Raw genomic sequence first — 24,835 nt, 5'->3', positions numbered from 1 at the left:
CACCTAAATGGCAATTTTTTTCTGTCACTGAGAGGGATTTTGGTGTTTATTCCTTGTATATTTCTTTGGAGGGGTGTATTTATAGAAAGTGTATTTGATAATCATGTTTTAAAACTTTTTATTTTGAGATAATTGTAGATTTACATGAATTGTAAGAAATAATACAGAGATCCCCTGTACCTCAAAACTGTGGCATGATATCACAACAAGGATATTGAAACTGATAAAAATCCATCCATTTTATTCAGGTTTTCCCAGTTTTGCTTGTACTTATTTGTGTGTGTGTGTGTGTGTGTGTGTGTGTGTGTGTGTGTATTTAGTTCTATACAGTTTTATCCTGTGTGTATCCATCATCACTATGGTCAAGATACACAACACTTTCATTACTGCAAGGATCACTTTTATTGTCCTTTTATAACTACACCTACCTTCCTCTTGTCCCTAACCCTGGACAACAACTAATATATTCTCCTTCTGAAATCTCAAATTGATCATCTTTTGTTCTGTAGTTGTTTCATGTGGATTAATTTTCTTTCTTCATGTGTGTGTGTACTTATGTGCATGGATGTATACTCCCCAAAGTACCCAGAACAGTGTTGGACAGTGTTTCATGTATACTGACAAATATAAATTTATTAGAGTATATTACATTTTTAAAATGCACTTAATTTTTAGTTCTTCCCCACTCTCAGTCCTACTTGTCAATGGCTTTTGTGAATGGACACTTACTATTTACAAATATCTAATTTCTGAACTATAGCTAAACAGCTAAACAAACATTTTTTTAAAAGGGAAAATGAAATTATTTAAAAAATTTGATACTGTAATATGGGGGTATAAGTAACACTTAAGATACAGAATATAACATTTTAATATAGTAGTGTCAGGTTATCTCTTCCTATAAGTGTACAATATAGAATGTACTATGGAATTTAATCAATCCAAACCATTAGGCTAAGTGATCACCAAAATATAAGGGACCTACCTATGACATCTTAAATAGCCACCTATTTCCACTTATGGTCTGGCTTATGAAGGAATGGAACACAAAAGGAATATAACAATGTTTTGAAGTTGTCTGCACTTGACCAATGTTGATGGAATGCTAAATTTTTCTTTTCTTGAGGAACTTATTTTAACATAATTCATGTTATCTAGATTCAATTTAAGCACTCCTTTAATAATTTTAAATAGATACAGCTAATGAATATTCCAGTATATTTATTCTTTTAATTAAAATAAACTGTAAGCTTTGTTATGAAACCTTAATAGCCTATAAACTATTGAAATGGTTTGTTCTTTAAAAAAAGATCAACATGGATTTAAAAATACTTTTGAATGAGCCACAATACGTATGCATCACTTACGTATTTTGATCAAGTTTTTTTTTCAGTCAGGTGACTTCATTTTGATAGCATAAAATACCACTGCATTTTATTCCTGACTTTGACATACTCTCTGCATACCTGGGAAGGTTTTGTTTTGTTTTCTCACTTTTCTCCCCTAATGAACTGCTTAAATAAATATGTATCATGGATCCGAGATAAGGTAAAAAAATTTTCTATATAGGCATCATGATAAATCAGTAATTCACTTGTTAAGAATTTTTTAAGTCATTCACTGTGAAAGGAACCTTAAAGGTGAAAATTATCAATGGAGTTTTATTTCATTTTCTATCTCTGATCTTTTTCATTATATTTTTGATGTGCTAATAAGAATATTTGCTTTGTTACATATGCCGAAAGTAATTACTAAAGCAAACAAAGTGTTGCAAGATATCTTCTTCAGAGTCTTTGGACAAAAATAAGTTTGATTTCTAGCCAAAACTGTTACTAGAAAGAACGGTGTACAATGTGTCTATAACCTAGACTTATTTTTTTCTTACTGAGATTTTATTCCTTCTAAATCAAATACATACAGGAAAACATTAAAGTTTGATGTTTGTTATAAAATCTCTTTATGCACCTTCCAACCCTGTACGTTTGAACCATTACATCTTGCAGCTATTTAAAAAATGAATTTTGATACTTCCCCTATTTGAATAATCAGTAACACATGTAACACAATTTAAATAGTAGAGATAATACATTATTACTTCTACCAGTTGTAGAATTTCAGCAAATGGCGGTGGTTGTTTAGTTATAAAACGGAATTTAATCAAGTTTTGTGGCATGTTGGACTATCAGGCTCTCTTACTTAGGTTGTTTAGAAAGTCTTTTATACTAAGCTAATATAAAAACTTATTTTTAAATTGCTCAGTTTCATAAAATGAACTTTCTGAAACAACTATTTATGTAAGAAAAATTGGGATAAAGTTTAAATTAATACTTTGTAATATTTAACATATAACCTATAGCAGAACAATAAACATGGCTGATCACTAGTTATACACATTTTCAGAAGAGTAGGAATAGAGAAAATTGCTAACACTTTAAATATGCATCTCTGTGAAGCTAATTTGCAAATTTAGGCAATTTAATGAGTTTACAATTCAAGAAAATAATAATGATCTTAAGTTACACGTGTCTGGGGCAGGGTGAAAGTGTTCAGATTAATGATTTAACACCTCAGTTTGCTGAGAAGGAAAAGTCTGTGGTAAGAATTTATAATATGTTTAAAACATAGCCTGGTAGGTACAAGTACCATGGTTCTCTTACAAAACCCACTGTTCCAAAGGATATTGAAACTGAAAAGATAATTAGTAGAGCAACTTCAAAAAAATTTAACCAATCATGCTATTTAAATTTCATGAATATAAAAGGAGTCTTGGACTTTTGAATGCATGATAATTAAAGTACTGATCTTTTCTCAAAAGATAGGGATGGTGGGTTTTGTGTTTTGCTTGTTTTACATATGCTTAAGTGGAAAACATTTGAGGGAACTATAAAAGTTCTGAACTTGTATGCACCTAATAATATGTCCTAAAAACAAGATCATTCAAAATTTTATTCTGTGTTCCAAACCCTTGTTCGTACATGGACATTTATCTGTTTTGTTATCTAAGCATTGGTACATAAGTAGAAAATAATATGGCCAGGGCTAGGATATCCTTGTTTTCTTAGGAAAAACTGGATGATTAAAAAAGAAAAATCTAAGCTATGGATGACCCTATAAGAGTGGGGCTTAGAAATGGCAAGTTTGTGTGGGTTATTTTTTTAAGAATTTATTTATTTATTTGACAGCAAGAGACACAGCAAGAGAAGGAACACAAGCAAGGGGAGTGAGAGAGGGAGGAAATGTGACAATTTAATGTTTTTGAAAAGTTATTTAGGTATTTCCTAACTTCTCTTCACATTTCAGTGTTTTCTCATGGCTTTTGCTCCTCTGACTAGAACCTTTTCTTGTACTTCTTTGTCTAATTGATTTCTACTCATTCTTTATAGCTCTGTTTAGATGTTGATTCCTCAGGGAAACCTTTCTTGAGCCCTGTCAGTAAGTTAAGTCTCTTGATTTATGCTTTCCTTGCTCCTGATATTTCTCTTTCATGATACTCATTACAATTGCAATGATTTAGTTTCTGTTTTCTCCATAAACTAAATTCCATGCCTAGCATAATGCTTAGTATAGAGCAGATGTTCAAGGTATTTAAATAGAATGAAAGGAATAATTATTATTATTGTTTTTAAAAGATTTAATTTTTAAAAGTAATCTCTGTCCCCAACATGGGGCTCAAACTCACAACCCTGAGATCAAAAGTCACATGCTCTACTGAATGAGCCAGCCAGGTGCCCCAGGAGTAATTGTTTTTCTAAGTGTTTTCACATCATCTCTTAAAAAATTAGGTTATTATAACAGCTCAGATAGGTAGAATAGGTATCTTCTTAATTAAGCCCCCAAAAGGTTGGGTAAATGCCCTCATCACTGAGTTAGTCTCAGACAAACTGGGACTAGAAGATGTTTAATTGCTGCCTGACATTGCACTCTTTCTGTGTTACCTTGTAGGTATTAGTAAGCTATTTCTAGATGGTTCTAGGAGTTCCTAATAAACCTTAATGTTAACTATTAAAACAAGTCATCTTTTCAGGCCTTTGGGTACCAAAGGCTATCCAGTAATTGTGTGTAATTAGCTTTTGAGATTTCCTTGAGGACCGTTATGGGAGCTTGAGTGGAGTCCAGATGCAGAGAACTAACTTTAATTAATAAGTATCTAGAGGTTTGAGGGAGTGGGAGTTGTATTTAGGGCTTGCACTGGACTTAGAACTCTAGAGGACCTTCAGCTTCCTCTGACTTCTAAGGAAAGCCTTATCAAGCCAGGAACTCTTTAAAAGCACCCCGGGAAAAGTGTGTAATCCACTGGAAGTTGCAAACCGAGATAATACTTCAGAGAGTTGTTGGACTCAGTCCCTGCTGGGATCAGGGAGAGTGCAGCAGACGGAGACTTCGTCAGAGCCCAAGGTGGTCAGCTACCCTGTAACTGTCTGCTCTGTTTTTGAGAACATGGGGTGTAGAGCACCATGAAGAGGCAGGCACTTGGTATTTGTTGGTTGATTATATTTAATACTTCCCTTTGTTTTTTACTTAATCATGCTTTGTGTGAAGGATTTTTACTCCACGTTGATTGGGGTCTCAACTTTGGGATTTCAGTTGAGTAGATGTACTGGCCCTAGGGGAAATCCAGGGCCACCCTTGAGAAAAAAATTTAGTCTTGCCTTGTACTGGGTGGGATGGCCCCTCTGAACATGTCAGACTTCCCTAATTTCAAAGTGACATATTGGTTTTGCCATATGCCCCATGCTTTCTGTCATAGGGTGGCTCAATTTTAAATTTATTTTTTATTCAAGTTCTGTTATAAATCCAGGTGAAAACAAGTGATATTTGTGCTGTATGTACGTGTGCATGTGTCTACAGAGGAAATGATTTCTATCCACTTTTTCTGTATATTCTATTTCTGTGTCATGAGAATCACTATTTTTTTTAAAGGTTTTATTTATTTATTTGACAGAGAGAGACACAGCGAGAGAGAGAATACAGCAGGGGGAGTGGGAGAGGGAGAAGCAGGTTGTCCACGGAGCAGGGAGCCCGATGCGGGGCTCAATCCCAGGACCCTGGGATCACGACCTGAGCTGAAGGCAGACACTTAATGACTGAGCCACCCAGGCGCCCCGAGAATCACTATTAAGTTATATACATAGACTAGCTTACATTAGTTTTCCATTGAAATGTCTTTGTGGAATGAGTCTAATAATGTGCCTTTTTTTGAGGGCTTATTAAAAAATAAATTTCCCCATAGTTTCTTTAAATCTATCATTGAAGACATTGTCCATTTTGATGTTAAATGTTTTTTATGTAAAGATACACTCTTTTATTCAACCAATTTTTATTATTATGTGTCAAGCTAGGCCTACATATGAAATTTCAGGAAAAAAATTTGTTCCTACTTTATTTCACAGTCGTTCCCTTTTTACTTTTGCTTCCAGGACACTCAGTGATATGTTTAGAGTTCAGAGTTGCAGCAGCTACTTTTAACCTATATTTTTGTAAAATTATCAGTTCTCATCTCTCTAGTACATGGCTCTTTTTTTTTTAAGATTTTATTTATTTATTTGACAGTGAGAAAGAGAGCACAAGCAGGGGGAGTGGGAGAGGAAGAAGCAGGCTCCCCTGTGAGCAGGGAGCCCGATGCGGGGCTCGATCCCAGGACCCTGGGATCGTGACCTGACCCAAGCCAAAGGCAGACACTTAACAGACTGAGCCACCCAGGCGCTCCTACTACATCGTTATCTTTGTATATATATCTTTTAGAGAAAACTTTCTCAAAAATTTTTAGAGTAAGTGGAGTATGAATAAAATAAAACATTTTATTTGAAGAAAGAATTTGAACTGATTACGTTCCAAAAGTGACCTCTTCAAATATTACCCATGAAACCTCTTGGAGCAGACAGCCCTCTTATAATTGCCCTAGTTATTCTCTACCTACCCCACTCACGAACATTCCAATTTTCTGCAGGCAGGTGGGTATTATAGGTACAAATTGTAAAAGAGAAAACACCTTGACAAAAGAAGACAGGACTAATTCAATATTTGCAGCCCTCTAGAAAACTTCCAAATTAAGATACAATTATATCTGTTTGGGGTGCTGTGGGGCAAAGGGTATGTTTAAATGACTCATATACCTAAAAAAAGAACTATGAACATATCCATTTTGTTATTTTTTATTTTTAAAAAGTTTCTAAAAATCATTTTATTGAGATATAACTCACATACCATATCTTTCACCCATTTAAGTGTAAAATTCAGTGGTTTTTGGTACATTGAAAATTTTTTGATTTAAGTAATCTCTACACCCACCATGGGGCTTGAACTCATGACCCTGAGATTGAGAGTCACAGGCTCTTTTGATTGAGCCAGCCAGGCACCCCAATACATTGTTAATTTCATAAAATTGTGGTAAAATATAACAAAATTTGCCATTTTAGCCATTTGTAAGTGTGTAATTCAGTGGTATTAATGACATTCCTAATGTTATGCAACCATCACCACTATTTCCAAAACTTTTTAAAAGTCACCCCAAACAGAAGCTCATTTTGTTTTTTTTAACTAAAATTTGCCTAAAAAGAGAAAATTGCACATTAAATTTCACAGTTTGTTCATTCATCATTCAAAATTTATTGAGTGTCCAAGGGCCAGATGCATGCTTAGATACTGATCATGCAAAAATAGAAGGCATAGACGATGCCCTTAAGGAGCTTATTTGCTAAAGGAGAGCTATATGAATCTTGTTTGATACGTGTCCATTACATAGACATATGGAGCACACATGAAGGGTACCTAACTCAAGCTTTGGAGGGGTACTTTCGTGGGAGACTTCTAGAAGGAGGTATTATCTGGCTGAATTTCTTAGGAGTTAGCCAGATGAAGAAGGGGGAGAGGAAAACTGTAATAATGTGAACATTATGAGCAAAGGCACAGGGGCAAGAGGAAAGGTGGTGCTTGATAGAAAAGGCGAATGTTTAGATATGGCAGGAGCCTCTTGAGGTAATAGGGCTACAGAGAGGCAAGGCATGGCTGGAGAGGAAAACAGGCCTACCTCTGAAGGACCTCATCTGAAGTTTGGATTTATCCTGGAATTGATGGAAAGCCACTGAAAAGCTTTCATCAGAGAAATGAAGGGATCCATTTTGTGTTTTTGAGAGATGATTTTCACAGCAGTGTGGAGAATTGATTGGAGAGAATTAAAACAGAATCAGGAAGACCATGTGCCCATTTTTGTTACAGCTGTTGTACTGCATAACAGATCTGTAGGATTTGTGACTTAGTAGAAGGGGAGGGGGAGGTGAGGAGAGAGGGAGTTCAGGGTGACTCACAGTCTTCTGGTTGCCAGCAGAGGAAAATGGTGACTTCATTCTCTAATAGTGTAGAAGTTGAAGTGTCTGGGATATCTATGTGCCAGTGACTAAAGTGAACAGTTTGGATATGTAGGGCTCTGGAGCTCACGAGAGTGATTTTGGCTTGGAAAGAGAGGTTTGGATATGTGGAATTAACATGTTCATTTGAAAACTGTGTTAAAGGCCCATCTTATATTTCTTCATGTGATTATAAACACGTAAGTTCCAATCATTTTATCTAAAATATCATGTAAATTGAAGTTGCCATAACTGTTGTGATCTGTGTACTTAATTCAAATCTCACATATAGACAGTGGTGGCTATGACCTAAGCCAAGAGTCAGACAGTTGCACTGGAAGAATGAATGAAATTTCAGTTTAATGCAGTAATCATGGAAGAGAGCTACAGTAATGTTAATGGTAGAATTAAATGAATTCAACAGATTATACCCTTTATTATGCATTTGAAACCTGGCACATATAGGCTAGTTTTCATTGGCAAATGGGCTGTGATTGATATTGGGGAGGGAGAAACAGGAGAGCATAGATGCTAGAGTTATAAAATTGTTTCTACCTCATAGGAGTGTAATGAGGATTGATGGGTTAATATTTGTAAATTTCTTTTTTTTTTTAAAGATTTTATTTATTTGAGAGAGAATGAGAGACAGCATGAGAGGGAAGAGGGTCAGAGGGAGAAGCAGACCCCCCACCGAGCAGGGAGCCTGATGCGGGACTCGATCCCGGGACTCCAGGATCATGACCTGAGCCGAAGGCAGTCGCTTAACCAACTGAGCCACCCAGGCGCCCTATTTGTAAATTTCTTAAGGGAGTCCCTGGCACATGATAAATGCTATGTAAGTGTATGTTAGATCAGTCAAGAAATACCTACTGTGGGAGGCGCCTGGGTGTCTCAGTCGGTTAAGCGTCTGCCTTCGGCTCAGGTCATGATCCCAGAGTCCTGGGATCAAGCCCCACCTCAGGCTCCCTCCCACTTCATATTTCAGGCCAGCATGAATTTATCATGGCTTCTTCAACAGGCTGCAACAATCATGCATCTTTTGTCTAAGCCAGAAACTTGGAAGTATCACTAATTCCGCCCTCTTCTTCACAATAATCAGTTTGTTTTGTAAATATCTAGACCTTTCACTTTTCTCTTTCCCTTTGCCATTAGTATTCTCCAGGCTATCCTCACATCTGGCCTACATTCATACAATAGCTTCCTAAGTGGTCTTCCTGCCTCCCATGTTGTCTCTTTTCATCCTTTCTCCCCAGTGTAATCAGTGATCCTTCTTTACAGAGTATAGAAACACAGGGTGCCTGGGTGGCTCAGGTCATGATCCCAGGGTCCTGGAATCGAGTCCCATATCGGGCTCCCTGCTCAGCGGGAAGCCTGCTTCTCCCTCTTCCACTCCCCCTGCTTGTGTTCCTGTTCTCGTGCTCTCTCTCTGTCTGTCAAATAAATAAATAAAATCTTTAAAACAAAACAAAACAAAGAAAGTACAGAAACACTGATGTTAATGTTCAGATTAAATTCAAAATACTTAAGATAATTTATTGGGCTCTTCAGTACTTTTGTCTCTGTTAATCTCTTAGCCTTCTTTCCCAACAATTTGGTCCCCTCTTGTACTATGGTCATACTGCATTCTCAGTTTTGTCAACATATCAAACTCTTGGTTCTGAGCTTCATTTATACAGTTCCTCCTGGTTGGAAAACTGTCCAGTCCTTCCCTTCTCCATTCCCTCCAATTATTCAGACAATCTGTGATCTGCCTGAAAGCCTTCAAATCTCCACGTAGATGTCCCTTTCCTGGGGTTGTCTTCCTTGTGTCGCTCAAGGCCTAGGTTGGATGCTTCACTGTATATTTGCAAAGCACCCTCTACTTCTCTTTTAGTTGCATATATCATAATGTGTTGCATTTGTTTATTTCTCTTGACCCATCTTTAAGTTCCTTGAGGTCAAGGATGATTGGGTTTTCAATACCTTGTATATTCTTAATATATATTTCTTGAATGCTGAATAATTATTCATTCATTCTAAAATATATGGTAGAAAAGGGGAAAAGGGGGAATTATAGAGTGTTTGTTAGGGGACGATGAAAAGTTCTGGAAATGATAGTGGTGATGGTTGCACAATTTTACTTAATGCATACCTAATTGTACATTTAAAAATGGTTGAAATTATCAATTTTGTTATGTATATTTTACCACAATAAAAAAATAAAATTTTTAAAGATTAAAAAACAAAGAAGGTGAGAGGTAACCAGGGTAAGCAGAAATCTTTACTAGGACTTATGTGGACCCAAAGACCCAGTTTGCAGGTACTTGTTTTTCTAAAGAAACAAAGTTGAGATGTTAACTATCTTTATAAAGCACAGCAGATTGAGGTAATATGTATATAAACTATATACATGTAATACGAGAAGGGGATTTTTTGGGTCTTGGAAACGTTTGATATTTCCTTCCTGATTTATATCTGTAATTGGTGTGTACAATCAAAGTAATTAGGCCTATGTTGTGTTAAAAAAAATTAAAGAGTTGTGATTATTTTGAGGCTAGTTTATAATCTCTTCCACTAGGTTATTAGTTTCTTGAGGGAAGGAACTGCCTTTGCTCAGGTATGTAATCCTATTGCTTGCCAATTGATAAGCTCTGATCTATTTTTTGAATGAATGCCTGGAGGCAGGATCAGCAAAGTTGTTTTTGTTGTTGTTTTTTTCATAACTGAATTGAAATGTGGATATTACAAACAATGTCACCAGTATGGCACTGGAACAAGAAAAAGAGAAAAGAAACTCAGAGCTATAAAGTTGGGAGGGGAGAGATTGTAAAGATTTATCTAGAAGTTTCAGAAAGACTTTCACACCATTTGATCAGTTTTTATAGAGGAAACAATTGTTTTATCGATATTAGAGTATAATATGTGAATTATTATTATTTTTAAAGATTTTATTTATTTATTTGACAGAGAGAGACACACAGCAAGAGAGGGAACACAAGCAGGGGGAGTGGGAGAGGGAGAAGCAGGCTTCCCACTGTGCAGGGAGCCCGATGTGGGGCTCGATCCCAGGACCCTGGGATCATGACCTGAGCTGAAGGCAGACGCTTAACGACTGAGCCACCCAGGCGCCCCGTGAATTATTATTTTTAATATTAGTACCTGTGGGCTCCTTCAGTAGAGACCTTACTGAGGTCATTAGCTGTCACTAGAGCCCTTGCTTATCCGATGTTGTAGTAGCCACTATTCAAAGTGCTGTAATTTATGGACTCTAAATTTTCATGCATTCATTCACCAAGGATCAGACGCTATGGATACCTAATGGACAGGCAGGTAAGGAAAAATTTCTTTTTATGTTATATATGCTTCTTTTCTCCTTTCTCCCACCCCTGCTCCCTCACGTGTTTCCTTCCTTCCTTCCTTCCTTCCCCCCTTCCTTCCTTCCTTCCTTCCTTCCTTCCTTCCTCTTGTATCGTTATCTGTATTTTTAGGACAGACTTGTAATTAGAATAACGAGGTCTCCATGCTTAATCTGTGTAAGAGATTAAAAAAACATGTCCCTGGGGACTGATAATTATGAAGCACTTAGAGGCAATTCAAGGACTAGAAATTTGGGCAATATTTTCTCTAATAAAGATGACCTTATTCAAGCAAAGATATATTTTTTAAAAGATTTATTTGAGAGAGAGAGAGAGAGCTTGAGCAGGGGGAGGGTCAGAGGTGTGGGGGAAGAAGCAGACTCCCCGCTGAGCATGGAGCCTGACACATTGAGAGTTAGAGGCTTAACTGAGTGAGCCACCCAGGTGCCCCCAAACAAAGATTTTGAACTGAAACTTTAGCTTTTACTTTTATAGGTTCAGAAGTGTTAAATTTTTCAAAAGTCTTATTGTGCTACTGTCTGAACTAAGGAATGTAGGAAAAGAATGATAGACCAGAGGCATCTTCATAGAGGCCTCACTTTGATACTAAATACAGGGATAGAAGGAAAGGAATGGTGTGTCATCTTGTTGATCTTATTTTTCCTGGGCCGGATGTAGTAGAAAAATGGAGGAGAAAATATATAAAGCAAAAAATTCCTTTGAATATATGGACAGGTGAAATACCTGTAGGGGGTAAAATATTTTACTGCTAAAACTGCAAATTGAAATTTTCCAAAATTGGGAGACTTATGGTATATTAGCTAAATACTGTAACTAATAATAAACACTTATAACTAAATTAAGCATTACAGACCCAGATAGATGAATTCATTCTTCAACTTCTTAACACAGAAGTTCAAAATTTTTGAGATTGAATTCAAAATACCAGGATGAATAACCCAGTATAGATTGATTTTCCAAATTATATTTCAAAAGACAATAAGCCACTGCCTTCACACACATATATATAAATATATCAAATGAGGGGAAAAAAAGGAAATACCAGAATCATCAGGAAAAAGTAACATGAAACATAATAGTAATTCTTTTAAAACTGTTTGAAGCATACTTATTATACTTTATATTTTTTGACCTTGTTAATGTATTTATTATGAAACTTCAAATATATGTTAACAAATTTAGCTCGTTTTTTAGAGTATTGACTTATTTTACTTAAAACCATACATATTTGTTATAAAAAATCAAGTTATATTCAACAATAACCAAAACCAACCCAATTTAAAAATAGCCAGAGGACTTGAATAGACATTTCAACAAAGAACATGTACAAATGGCCAATATAAGCACATAAAAAGACATTCACTGACATGAGTGCTAGGGAAATGAAAATCAAAACCACAATGAGATACTACTTCACACCTATTAGGGTGACCATTATTAAAATTAAAAACAAAAAACAAAAAATAACAAGTGTTGGTAAGGATGTGGAGAAATTTGAATCCTTGTACTTTGCTGGTAGGGTTGTAAAATGGCGCAGCTTCTGTGGAAAACAATTCTGCAGTTCCTAGGTAGTGGTGATAATTACACTAAATTGTACACTAAAAATGGTTAAAATGGTAATTTTTATGTTATGTGTATTTTACCACAATTAAAAAACTAAAAAAAGAAATCAGGTAATAAAGCGACTACAAAGAAGAGATCAACAAATTGTTCCAAATCCAACTTTCTAGGAAGAACCCATGTTAACATTTGGTAGTCATTCTAATACCTTATTCTGCACTTTAAACTTTTTGTTGTGAGGTATTTCAGAAATTATCACTGTAAAAAGTATAGATAGTAATATTAGCAACACTTATGAGTAGAGAGATGTTGATTTATTAAATGTGAGCTATGACCTAGGTGTGAGTAGAAGTGCTGTGTGCCTGCAAAGCCTGAGTGGGGTTCAGACTTGCAACTGTGGTCTTATGTAAGATGATCTCATCAAGCTACCCTAGCCATAAAAATGATCACTAAATGAACCTGGAAACTGTGAAAAGCCACGGGTCACATCATTACATGTATCTGTGATAAGCATCATTGTGCTCTGCTTATGTTATTGGTAGTACTGTTCATCTTAATTTGTTCTAATCCTGTTATTATAAATATTTGCCTTTTATTCTATATCAAATGTTTCTGGATATAACATTATAAAAGAATATTGATAATATTTGCTTTTCTAGATCACTGTGGTATGTTTTTAAAGAAGAGATGTAATAGCAACTAGTTGAATAGCCTGCTGCAAATTAAGTAAAGTTTAGAAAGTCAAGGGGTGTTTTGTTCCAGTTTGAACTCTGTCATTACCTTTCTTGTAACCTTAGACTAAAACAGCATCATTAAGGCCCAAATAGCAGTTGACTATTTTGGGTATTTTATAGTAAGGCAAAGGTACTATAAAGAGTTGGAATAGCCAAATGACTAAAAGGTAATTATTTTTTATCTCCCTTTCCCCACCTCCTCAACTTTCAATATGTATTATTTATTTAGCAATTATTAATGAGGAAAGTCTGAATTTCTAACCGTGCTCCATCATTTATTAGTTTTGTGATGATTTCTTAACCTTTCTCAGCCTCCATTTCCTCATCTGTAAAATATATATAATAATAGGGCCAACTTCATAGGTTTGTTATGACAGCTCAGTGAATTAATATGGAAAACAAGTCCTTAAAACAACATGTGCATATAATAAGTGCTGGATAAATATAAGCTAACTTTTACTATTGTTGCTGTGATGATGATATACCTACTATGTATTCAACCCTAGAGTGAATATTATGAGAGCTAGTAATACAAAATACTTATCTCAAAGAATTTGTTTCTTTGGAATACTATCAGAAATCTGAATTTACGTCCCTTCATGAATGTGAGCCCCTAGCCAGTTGAAATCACAGTAAAGATCCAACAGTTGGAATCAGAGGAAAAAAAAAAAACCCAAACAAAACAAATGGAAGACTCCATAGAGATGAAGGACCTGAACTGAGCCCTGAAAGATAGGAGTTGCAAAAGCTGGGGGAAACCTATCCCCCACAACTCCCCTCTACCCCTTACCATGTGCTAGGTAGGCATTAAACTACATGCTCCACAATCTTTCTGTGCATTCCTCATGACAGCCCTATCAGGTCACATAGCTACTATTTGCCAAATCGGGGATTTAAACTCTTAACCTAACTCCAAAGCCTTTCTTGTCATGCTTTGCTCCTGCTTTGATAATTACAGGTTGTATTATTCTTTGTCTTGGCCAGTTAGATGCTTCTAAATATACCACTAGTTTTTAGTGGATAATTTTTTTTTGTTTTTACTGATTTTTTCCTACAATTTTCTTATCTGCATATATGCTGAATTGTATATTTGCTTTTTCATTTAAATTTTGCTGACTTCTGTTCTTTCATAACTAAACTCAGGTGTAATGTCTTTGCTGAGGCCTCTTCTTCTGGATGTGGTCCCAACAATTCAACAGACTGCTGCGTTGGCTCTTGGGAGACTGGCTAATTATAATGATGACCTAGCAGAAGCAGTGGTGAAGGGTGACATCCTTCCACAGCTTGTTTATTCACTGGCAGAACAGAATGTAAGATTTTTAAAAAATTAGTTATTTTTTTTGTTTTGTTTTAGATTTTTAAAAATCTGCTTAGTTTGGGTACAGTTGTAAGCTTATAGGCTTTAGAATTTTAGGATGTTAATACAACCTTTAATTCTTTAAACTGCACATAATAATACCTTTAGGGTATTTTACTTTGGGAGTGATAGGCAGCTTTTTTCTATTACTGTTAATATAAGAAAAAAGATTACACAATTTTTAATGGGATTATATATAAAGCAGTATTTCTGTATATGAGAGTCTTAAACCTGTGGGATCAGTCTTTGAGAGCTGTATGGAGCCTTAGGCAAATAAAAAGTTGTTTTCAGCATTCCTTATATGCAGGTGAAATCTGGTTAGTGGAAACTGTAAGAGACAGCTTGGAAGCGAGGGGTAGAGAGGCATACAAAAGGAAGGAGAATACATGTAGTGGAAGGTTTGATAAAGCATTTTATACCAAGTATGTAAACATATCAGTCCTTTTAAGGGTCATCTAAGAGTGCCCCAATCTTTCCCCCTCCTGTCTGGTTCTACTCTATGTACAGTATCACCTAACAACAGTTAAGGACCTCCCTATAGATAGGGTCTTGGTCTGTTTATTCCGTTCTGTTAGTTTATCATAACCTAAGGATATATGTTTCTTGACATATTTTTAAGATTAAATTCCTACTTGTGTAACCAAATGACAAACGATCCAATTTAAAAATGGGCAAAAGACTTGAATAGACATCTATACACATAATAAGAAGATATACACATGGCCAATGAAGATGAAAAGATATTCAACAGCATAAGTCATTAGGAAATGCAAATCAGAACCACAGCAAGATATCACTTAACCTACTAGGATGCCATGATAAAAAAAAAAAGGAAAAGAAAAAAATAACAAGTGTTAGTGAAGATTTGGAGAAATTGGAGCCCTCATACATTGCTGATAGGAGTATAAAATGGTGCAGCTGCTATAGAAAACAGTCTGGCAGTCAAGTTAAACATAATTACCACATGACCCCGCAATTCTACTCCTAGTTAGATTTCCAAAAAAATTGAAAACAGGTGTTCAAACAAAACTTGTACACAAATGTTTATAGCAGCATTATTCACTATAACAAAAGAATGACTGAATAAACAAAATGTTGGACATCCATATAATGGAATATTATCAGTCGTAAAAAGGGATGAAGTGCTGACACATGCTACAACATGGATAAACCTTGAAAAAGTTACACTAAAAAAAAGAAGCCAAATACAAAAGGCTACATGTTGTATGATTCCACTTATAGGGAATGTCCAGAATATGCAAATCCATAGAGACAGAAGCAGATTAGTGGTCACCAGGGGTGGGGGGAGAGGGGAATGAAGAGTGACTCCTTAACATGTATGAGGTTTCTTGTTGGGCTGCTGAGAATATTCTGGAACTGGATGGTGATGTTTGTACAACACCATGAATGTGCTAAATGCCACTGAGTTGTATACTTTAAAATGGGTAAAATAGTAAATATGTGTATTTTACCAGAATAGAAAAAATAAATCCTAATTGTTTAAAATTTTGCTTTATTTTTATAGATTGGAGAGTCATTTACTGACTGTCTTTTCTCTACAAGGAATCTCAGAAATTTTATTTTTCTTGCAGATGTTCCTTCTATAGTCAAATACTGTTAGACTTTGTTCTTCCTGGACTCTTAACTCCTTCTTTCAAGGGCAGGGTCTGTGTTTTGGTATCCCACAAAGAAGGTTCTCAATAGATCTAAATGTGAATGAATGTCCATTAGTTGTAAAGAGACAAAAAAGTGCTAGGGTCGAAGTGAGGAGAAAGTGAGAATGTGAGTCAGGATTCCCAGGCTTCTGTGTCCTTCACCTACCCGTCCTTTAACTCATTTTTCACAGGATTTAATGTCTTCTTTATGAGGTACAAAGTCCCTGGCGTGGAGCTTTTTTTTTTTTTTTTTTTTTTTTTTTAAGGCAATTCTTTTGGTGAGGAATGAGAGAGAAGAGAGAGGAATTTGGAAAAGTGGAAATTAGGAGAAAAGGGAAATGAGATCAGGTGTGAATTATAGGCACTGTAGTTAGCAGTGACGATCTATCAATGGCCAGTAAATTGTGAATTTGAAAATTCTGCCATATAAAAAGTTACCTTAGCTTAAGGTGATGACAGGAAATGTATCACCATTATTTTTCCATGATTATAAGAAAATAATGGAAAGCTACTTTAAAACTCTAAGTTTTATAGTAAGTTAGTAGATATTTGGTTACTGACATAAAAGTAACCTTTATAACAAATATTTTAATATCTATATATGTTAACATTTAAGAAACTAAAGAAATATATCAAATCAAAACATCATTATTAACACAGCATATTTCTTATATCATCAACATATACCAATTTTTGAGATATAATATGTTAAAATATACTTGATGTATTTTTTCCCTCTCCTATAATTTTTGTTGTATCTTAATCTTTTAGCCAAAGTAAATAACATGCTTTCAAAACAGGTGCTATAGTCACCTAATCACTTTTAGTCATCAGTGTAAAGAAATAAAAACTTGGAATCTACAATAGGGGGTTAATTGGATTCTATTAATAAAAGACAGAGACCATTACTGTGTCATTATACCAACCTTGAAACAACAGTGAATGCTATAGCCAAATACTTTCTATACATTTAATTTTTTTTAGTTATATGAAGAAAAACATGTTAGTCTTGTGTTTCAGTTTTATTATTTCTCAATCTGATAAAATTTTATACAGAAAATTTTATAAATATGAAGCATTACTTAAAATTCACCTAACAGTAAGTCATTTGTATTTGTTGTTTTAAAAAAAGCATTTCTAAGAGGGGATAAATAACACACCTCCTTGTTTGGTTAGTTTATTTACCAGGAAAGGTTTTAAAAATGTATCATGAGTGTTTCGCCTTTATGTTTATCCAGCAATTGGTAGTACATCTTGAAACATGGTTGTTATTTCAGGATAACTTGGGACACCAAAAGGTTGGTTGAGGTCATGAAAAGCCTACCATGCTTAGAGACTGAGGGCAAGTAAAGGAAATGAATTTGTCAGTGGACAGTTTTGTTGCACATGCTAACAATCTAAGAGTTCCCATGGGTCAAACAAATACTTTTCAGTGTGATGCAGATACAGAAAGTCTCATTATTTTATGAATTGGTAGGAAATACAATGTTTATATTTTATTTTATAGAGTTTCCAAATGAATATTTCAGAATAAAACATTTGAAATGTAATTTAAGACATATTATTTCAGTTTAGTTACTGAACAAAAACAATAGGGGAACATCAAAAAATAATTTTGCAGGATGTTTTTCATCTTTTGGATTTGAAAGCTGTTGAGCTTTATTTATATTAATAGATAAAATTTATAAAAATTTATAAAAAAGCTGGTTTTGGTCTATTTTAACTTCTGTTTTTATAAGTGCTTAATTCACTTTGAGTTTTATCTATTTTATCATTGTAGCGTTTTTACAAGAAAGCAGCTGCCTTTGTGTTACGAGCAGTTGGTAAACATTCTCCTCAACTAGCTCAAGCTATAGTTGACTGTGGAGCACTGGATACACTGGTGATATGCTTGGAAGATTTTGACCCCGGAGTCAAGGAGGCTGCAGCTTGGGCACTTGGATATATTGCAAGACATAATGCAGGTAATGGAGCATATCTGAAAACAGGATTATTAAAATTTAGATTTATTAGGTAAATCTGGTTTTGCTTGGTGAACAATAGATGCAGTTTTAATGATGTTTCCATACATTATGGGAGATAAGTTCTGAATGATGGCCAACTTATTTGGATCACAAATTCACAAAAACCTACACATTTCAGTCTTGGGAGAAGATATTTGCAAATGACATATCTGATAAAGGGTTAGTATCCCAAATCTATAAAGAACTTATCAAACTTACCACCCCAAAAAACAATCCAGTTAAGAAATGGGCAGAAGACATGAATAGACATTTTTCCAAAGAAGACATCCGGATGGCTAACAGACACATGAAAAGATGCTCAACATCACTCATCATCAGGGAAATACAAATCAAAACCACGATGAGATACCACCTTACACCTGTCAGAATGGCTAAAATTAACAACACAGGAAACAACAGATGTTGGCGAGGATGTGGAGAAAGAGGAACCCTCCTACACTGTTGGTGGGAATGCAAGCTGGTGCAGCCACTCTGGAAAACAGTATGGAAGGTCCTCAAGAAGTTAAAAATAGAGCTACCCTACAACCCAGCAATTGCACTACTAAGTATTTACCCAAAGGATACAAAAATACTGATTTGAAGGGGCACATGTACCCTGGTGTTTATAGCAGCATTATTAACAATAGCCAAATTATGGAAAGAGCCCAAATATCCATGAACTGATGAATGGATAAAGAAGATTTGGTATATTGCTGGAGGAGAGGTGGGTGGGGGAAGGGGTAACTGGGCAGTGGGCATTAAGGAGGACACTTAATGTAATGAGCCCTAGGTATTATATACAACTGATGAATCACTAAATTTTACCCCTGCAACTAATAATACACTATATGTTAACTAACATGAATTTAAATAAAATCTATAAATAAATAAAATACAAATCTATTAATATATATTATATACGTATATAATATATACATATATAATATATACATATATAATATATACATATATAATGGAATATTACTCAGCCATCAAAAAGAATGAAGAAATTTTGCCATTTGCAATGATGTGGATGGAGCTAGAGATTATGCTAAGCAAAATAAGTCAGTCAGAGAGACAAATAACATATGATTTCACTCATATATAGAATTTAAGAAACAAAACATAAACATAGGGGAAGGGAAAAAAAAAAAAGAGGGAAGGAAGCAAACCGTAAGAGACTCTTAACTATAGAGAACAGAGGGTTGCTGGAGGGGAGGTGGGCGGGGGATGGACTAAATGGATGATGGATATTAAGGAGGGTACTCTTTGTGATTAGCACTGGGTGTTACATGTAAATGATGAATCACTAAATTCTACTCCTGAAACCAGTATTACACTATATGTTAACTAAAATTTAAATAAAAATTTGAAAAGAAAAAAAAAAACCCTGCACATTTCAGTCCTTATCCTAGTTAGTAGAAGAGAAATTTGAAGATAGAAAGGGATGGTAGTGGGGAATGAGGAGAGTGAGATACTGATGGATTCTCAAAGATGTGGGTAAATTGGTTCACTGAAAAAATTTTAGTTTTTCACACTTCAGGGGATATTGGGTCTTTACTTTCTCTCAGGACAGGGGTATTCTAAACCAAGCAGGAGCCATATCGCATGAATGAATAATGTTAAAGAGATATGGACATGATAACTTTCTGGAATATATTTGTATTGAACCCATACTGGGCAAGAGGGAGGGGAAAGAGTAGTACCTCCTCTTATAAACTGACAGCTCAATGAATTCATCAAGAAGGACATGGAACTCTTGTGTGAAGTTTGTGCTGACACACCTGATTGGTAAAGAATACAGAGAGAACAAAACTGCCCCCACCACTTTACGGAAGTTGCTAAACAATACAAACAAATAATACAACAAGAAAATACAGTTTTAAAACAAACATATGTAAAAATGATCAACTTTGCTAGTAATCAAAGAAATGCATATTAAAACATCAGTAAAAATGTCTTTCCCCACTTTATTATTATTATTATTATTATTTAAGGGGAAAAAAGAGTAAAGCAGAAATATAGCCAAATGGTTAAGAGTACTGTGGACAGGATCTGAGTGTGAGTCCAAGTTCTACCATTTAGTTTCTGTATAACCTTGGACATGGCTTTTAAACTTCCTGAACCTTAACTTCCGCATCTGCAAAAGATGGTACCTAAAAGTAGGTGTTTCAGAGATTTATTGTGAGCACAATGAGATAATATATGCAAAGCACTTAGACAAGCACTTGGCATATGGTAAATATTCAATAAATACAAGATATTAGTATTAATACTGATGTTTGTGGCCGTTGGTGGAGGCACTACAAATTGTTTAAACTTGTGGTAAGCAGTTTGGCAAAATTAATCTAAGTCATGAAAGAATTCGTGGTTACTCTAAAAAGCCTGCTTTGGGAATTCATCCTAAGGGAAGAATTCCACAGAATGAAAAAGTTATATTCATGCAAATGTTATTGTAGTAATATTTGTAGTATCAAAAACCCTCAAATATTTGGCAGGAATATAGCGGTTAAATTATGGTAGTTTTTACTTAATGGAATTTCACTTGGCGAATTAAAAAGGTAATTATGAATCTTACATGGTAATATGGAAACATGATTGTAATGTAAAAAGAGAGATAAAATTATATATTGCAATTATAATAATATAAAAATAAGTTTTTATGTGGACATAAATTACAGAGAAATACATGTTTGTGTTACTAGGGTGATAGAATTAAGGATATACTTTCTTTGCTTTCCAGATTTTTCAGTGTGTGTGTATGTATAAAACAATAGCTACCACTTACTGGGTACTTACTGTGTGCCTGGCTCGGTGCAGTATGCTTCAGATACGTTATCTCATTTTGATTACAGCTACCCATAGGGTAGGTATTACTTTCCCTGTTAAACAGAGGAAGAAAATGTAATTCAGAGAGGATACCCGAAGTTATGTTAATGGTGGAACCAGAATTTGAGTCTAAATCTGACTCCAAAGCCCATGCTCACCATTGACCATAACAGCGTCACTACATATTTCTTAAAAGAGCATTGAAGAAGAAATTCAAAATGGAAATAGAAGAGGCTCTCCCATGGTTATGTTTAATTTGGTTCTTAAAATGGCGACACCGTTAGACAAAAAGGAAAGAAAATGATAGAAAAATAAATGGAGAAAGAAAACTATTGTCATGCTTAGAATGATTCTGAATTAGTATATTAAAATGATTTCCTTAATATCTGGATTTTGGTTTTCCAAATAGGGTCACCTTAGCACTATTGTTTAATATATGTTGATAGAGGAAACTAAGGCAGTTTTTTATTTTTAAGATTTATTTATTTGTTTATTTATTGGAAAGAGAGAGTGGGTGGGGGAAGGGGCAGAGGGAGAGAGAGAATCTTGAGCAGACTCCCCGCTGAGCACGGAGCCGACAGGGGGCTTGCTCCCACGCCCCCGAGACTGTGACCTGAGCCCAAATCAAGAGTTGGATGCTTAACCAACTGAGCCACCCAGGCACCCCTAAGGCAGTGTTTTAAATCAGAAGCTGGTTATCATGGGAAGCTGGTTATCATATTTAGGTTGGGGTTTTTGTGGTTGTTGTTATTGTTGCTTTTGGTCAGAAGACTTTATGGCAAACAGATTGTAACATGAGTATTTCAAGAGGTGCAGCAAAGGAGCTTTGAGGGACTGCCGTACAGATATACTCTCAGGCAGGTGCCTATAGATAACCTTTCCATATCTCCCTTTCGCTGAGTCTGAGGCTAAATGATTATAGTTCATAAATAGGATCTGTCTTAGGGATTCCATTCCAATTTCTTGCTATAATCTGGCTCCCACATGGAATTCCCACTGTAATTTCAATATTTCACAGTAGTTAGGGGTCTGGGACCCAGAAGCTCCCTGAAGAGATTACTGCATAGATTTCTCAGAAGGAAAAGGAATTGTTACCCAGTAGGCAATAAAAGAAGTCATCATTCACATCCCGAATCAGTGAAAATAGAGGATTTACTTCTAAATAATCTGATTTCTTTTTCAATGATTTCCTAAAAATAGAATATGTTAGATTAATGGGAAGACATTCATTCAGTGTTTTCTTCTTAGTATTAGAAGAACATTTTATTAGTTCAAGAAATAGAAGCCTTAAATGGAGATGCAAAAGAAATAAAGTGTACCTTTATGGGCAATAGAAGGAAAACATTTTATGTCTAGGAAACAAAAATAAAGTTAAGTGTGCAATTGGTAGAAGAGAAAAACCAATAGGCACCATCTGACTTGTTCTTATTTGAAAAATACAATTTCTGAAAGTTACTTCTATGTGTAGATTTTAAAGTATTTTAGATAATCAAAGGGAACTGGGGACTAACAGCCCAAAATGGTGTGGGGTTTCTTTTCTTTTTAACTCTGTATAAATCGTGTCCTTAAATTTCTGTGGTTGAATCACCAGTTATCGAATATTCTTGATGTATGTACCTCTTAATTTGAAGATAAATAAGCTATTTCTTTATATTTTCTCTGGCGTTTAAAATAAAAGCTGAGGTAAAGTCTTCTCAGGCTGGTTCTTCTTCCTTCTTGCTGGATTCTCCCACTCTGCAGCATTATTCTAGTGACATTATTCTATTAACATATTTACCTCATCAGTGTCACCCTCTCATTGTTTCTGAGGATTAGTCTTGCTTTTGGAGATGAAAGGGATGAGGCGAGAGGCCTGTGTGGACCGGAAGTGTGAGGGGTGAGGAAGGAACCTGAAGGAACTCTGCAGGTGCAGGGCTTCCACCCGGAGAGGCCCAGAGGAGCGCTTCGCCCTCTCCAGGCCCTGCTTCCCTGTTCCCCACTGGCAGCCTCTCTCTGGCTTCCTTAGTGTGTGGAGCACAGCAGCTTCATGGAGGAGAGCTTCCAATGACCTTGTAGCAAGGGTGTGGCCGCAGTGAGGGCCGCACTTGGGACTAAGGTGAGAGCAATAGCCTGGCTGGAGGGGTGAAGAAGGAGGAGCCATACAAGGGTTTTGTAGGAATCATTTTCCACATTCGGGCTCAAAAATAAGTTTTAAGTGTTTCTTTTGGGAGCTTTAGCTAAATATGCCGTCTCTTATAAACTTTTGCTGTCTCAGAGTAAACTTTGTTCTCAAACCTGGCAAAGAGGAATACAGTACATTTGGTTAGGTGTTCTAAAACATTTTAATCATTAATATAATTGTCATATTATATAGATGAGGAAACTGAAGTAGAGAGAGGAAGGATTTATTTTGACCAGACAGCAATTTATGGTGGAACTGCTTGGCAATTACTCAAAATCTTTCAGAGATTTTCTTTTTTATAGTGTGAGAAAGTAAAGTGTATGAGAGCTCATCATTCTTCATTTTAAGCTCCTTGTTGTATCTGAAAGTCTTGCCAGATACCTCTGTTTTTAATCCCTGATGGCTGGTTTCCACATGTGTGACTATCCTTTCTCCTATAGACTTGATTGATGTCTACAGGACTAAATCAAATGAGAGATTTCCATCCCAGCTCAGTGGCAGTTAGGAGAAGAGATGGCCAAGATGAGCAGTGCTGACAGGAATTGGCCAGTTTGGACACTAGAGAAACACTTAGTAGATTATATTCTATTTGCTAAACAGATAATATAAACGAGGAATCCAGACCAAGCTGGCCAGCTTGATTCTTTTCTGTCTTGTATAGAATGATGATGTGATAAAAAGAAAAGAGAATTTTAAAATTCAGAATTTTTGCAAATATTCTCATGTCACCCATCTATAAATGCCAGTAGGCCAAATCATGTAGAACAGGCTTGGGAAGCAGTAATTAACTTTTGAAAAATCCACATATTCATGACAATTCGTGTTATCTCAGAATAACAAGGGACTTTGTGTGGTGGCGATGAAGGGGTGAAGGGGACTACAGCCTGGTAATTAAAAATTATTTTAAAAGCCCTACAGACAACTGTCTTTACTGATGCTTGTAGATAATAATGTTGATTTCTGTACTATCTTTTTGTTTTTACAACTTCTTTTATCTTGGAGGGGTTGAGGAAGACATAAGCATAGAGGCAAATGATGTATATGGGATTATATGTATTACATGTTACACCTATTTTGATCCTAACATTGATTTCCACAAATAAGTTTTCTACTTATTTAAGTGTTGGTGAAAAAAAAGATGAAGTGAAAATAAATGTCTCATCTATGTTCTTTTGGCATGGAGACCAAATGTGTTAAACAAAGTAACACTTTAATTATAACTACTCAGTAGTTACCTCATTTGTTAGTCATTTTTAGGGTAGTTTGCATGCTAGTAGAAGAAAAGATATGTTGTGAATTCTTCTGTATTTTTATTTATTGTGATTTTTAAAGTTATAAACTCTTAGTTGACAAAATCTTCTGAGATTTTTTTGTGCGTGTTTTTTTTATGATTCAGAATATAGAACAATACCATATCATTCTGTAATCTCAGATTCCTAAGTCACTGAGACCTTTAACTTTATATATGAGGCCAGCGAACAATTTCTTTATCACCATTGTCATCATTGTAATCATCAAAAAGTGTCTGAGGCACTTATGTGTCTTCTGTGTATGTTACCATGTCTTCAAAGTAAAGTAAGTCGGCTAATATCTTCTCTCTAGGACTTTACAATCTAAGATAGAAAAATTGATAGAGATGAGCATAAAAGTCATCTAGACAGCTGGGCACATTAGACAGAAATGTACTATACTGTCTTAAGAGTACATATATAATACACTGGGTGATTCTAAATTGGATCAAGTGAAAAATGAATTAAGAGTTATCCTTTTTGTACCATTGCAGAAAGGGCAATCTTTATATTATTCTTTAAGAACCTGTTACCTCCAGATAACCGCT

The 24,835-nt window shown here is 35.4% G+C and overlaps 1 protein-coding gene across 2 annotated transcripts in view; it reads left to right on the top strand.

The window, feature by feature from the left end:
- The window catches only part of SPAG6 (sperm associated antigen 6), a 61,816-nt gene that overhangs the window by 1,403 nt on the left and 35,578 nt on the right, over positions 1-24,835 (top strand). For both annotated transcript variants that reach the window (XM_027595446.1, XM_027595445.2), the window contains exons 3-4: positions 14,137-14,303; positions 17,786-17,969. In XM_027595446.1, coding sequence (XP_027451247.1) covers positions 14,137-14,303; positions 17,786-17,969 — 351 coding nt within the window. The remainder of the gene's footprint in view (positions 1-14,136; positions 14,304-17,785; positions 17,970-24,835) is intronic.

The sequence above is a fragment of the Zalophus californianus genome, chromosome 9 (genome assembly GCF_009762305.2).
Source record: "Zalophus californianus isolate mZalCal1 chromosome 9, mZalCal1.pri.v2, whole genome shotgun sequence".
Lineage (NCBI taxonomy): Eukaryota > Metazoa > Chordata > Mammalia > Carnivora > Otariidae > Zalophus > Zalophus californianus.
Note: the sequence above shows the minus strand (reverse complement) of the source record. Positions and strands in the feature narration are given on the sequence as shown.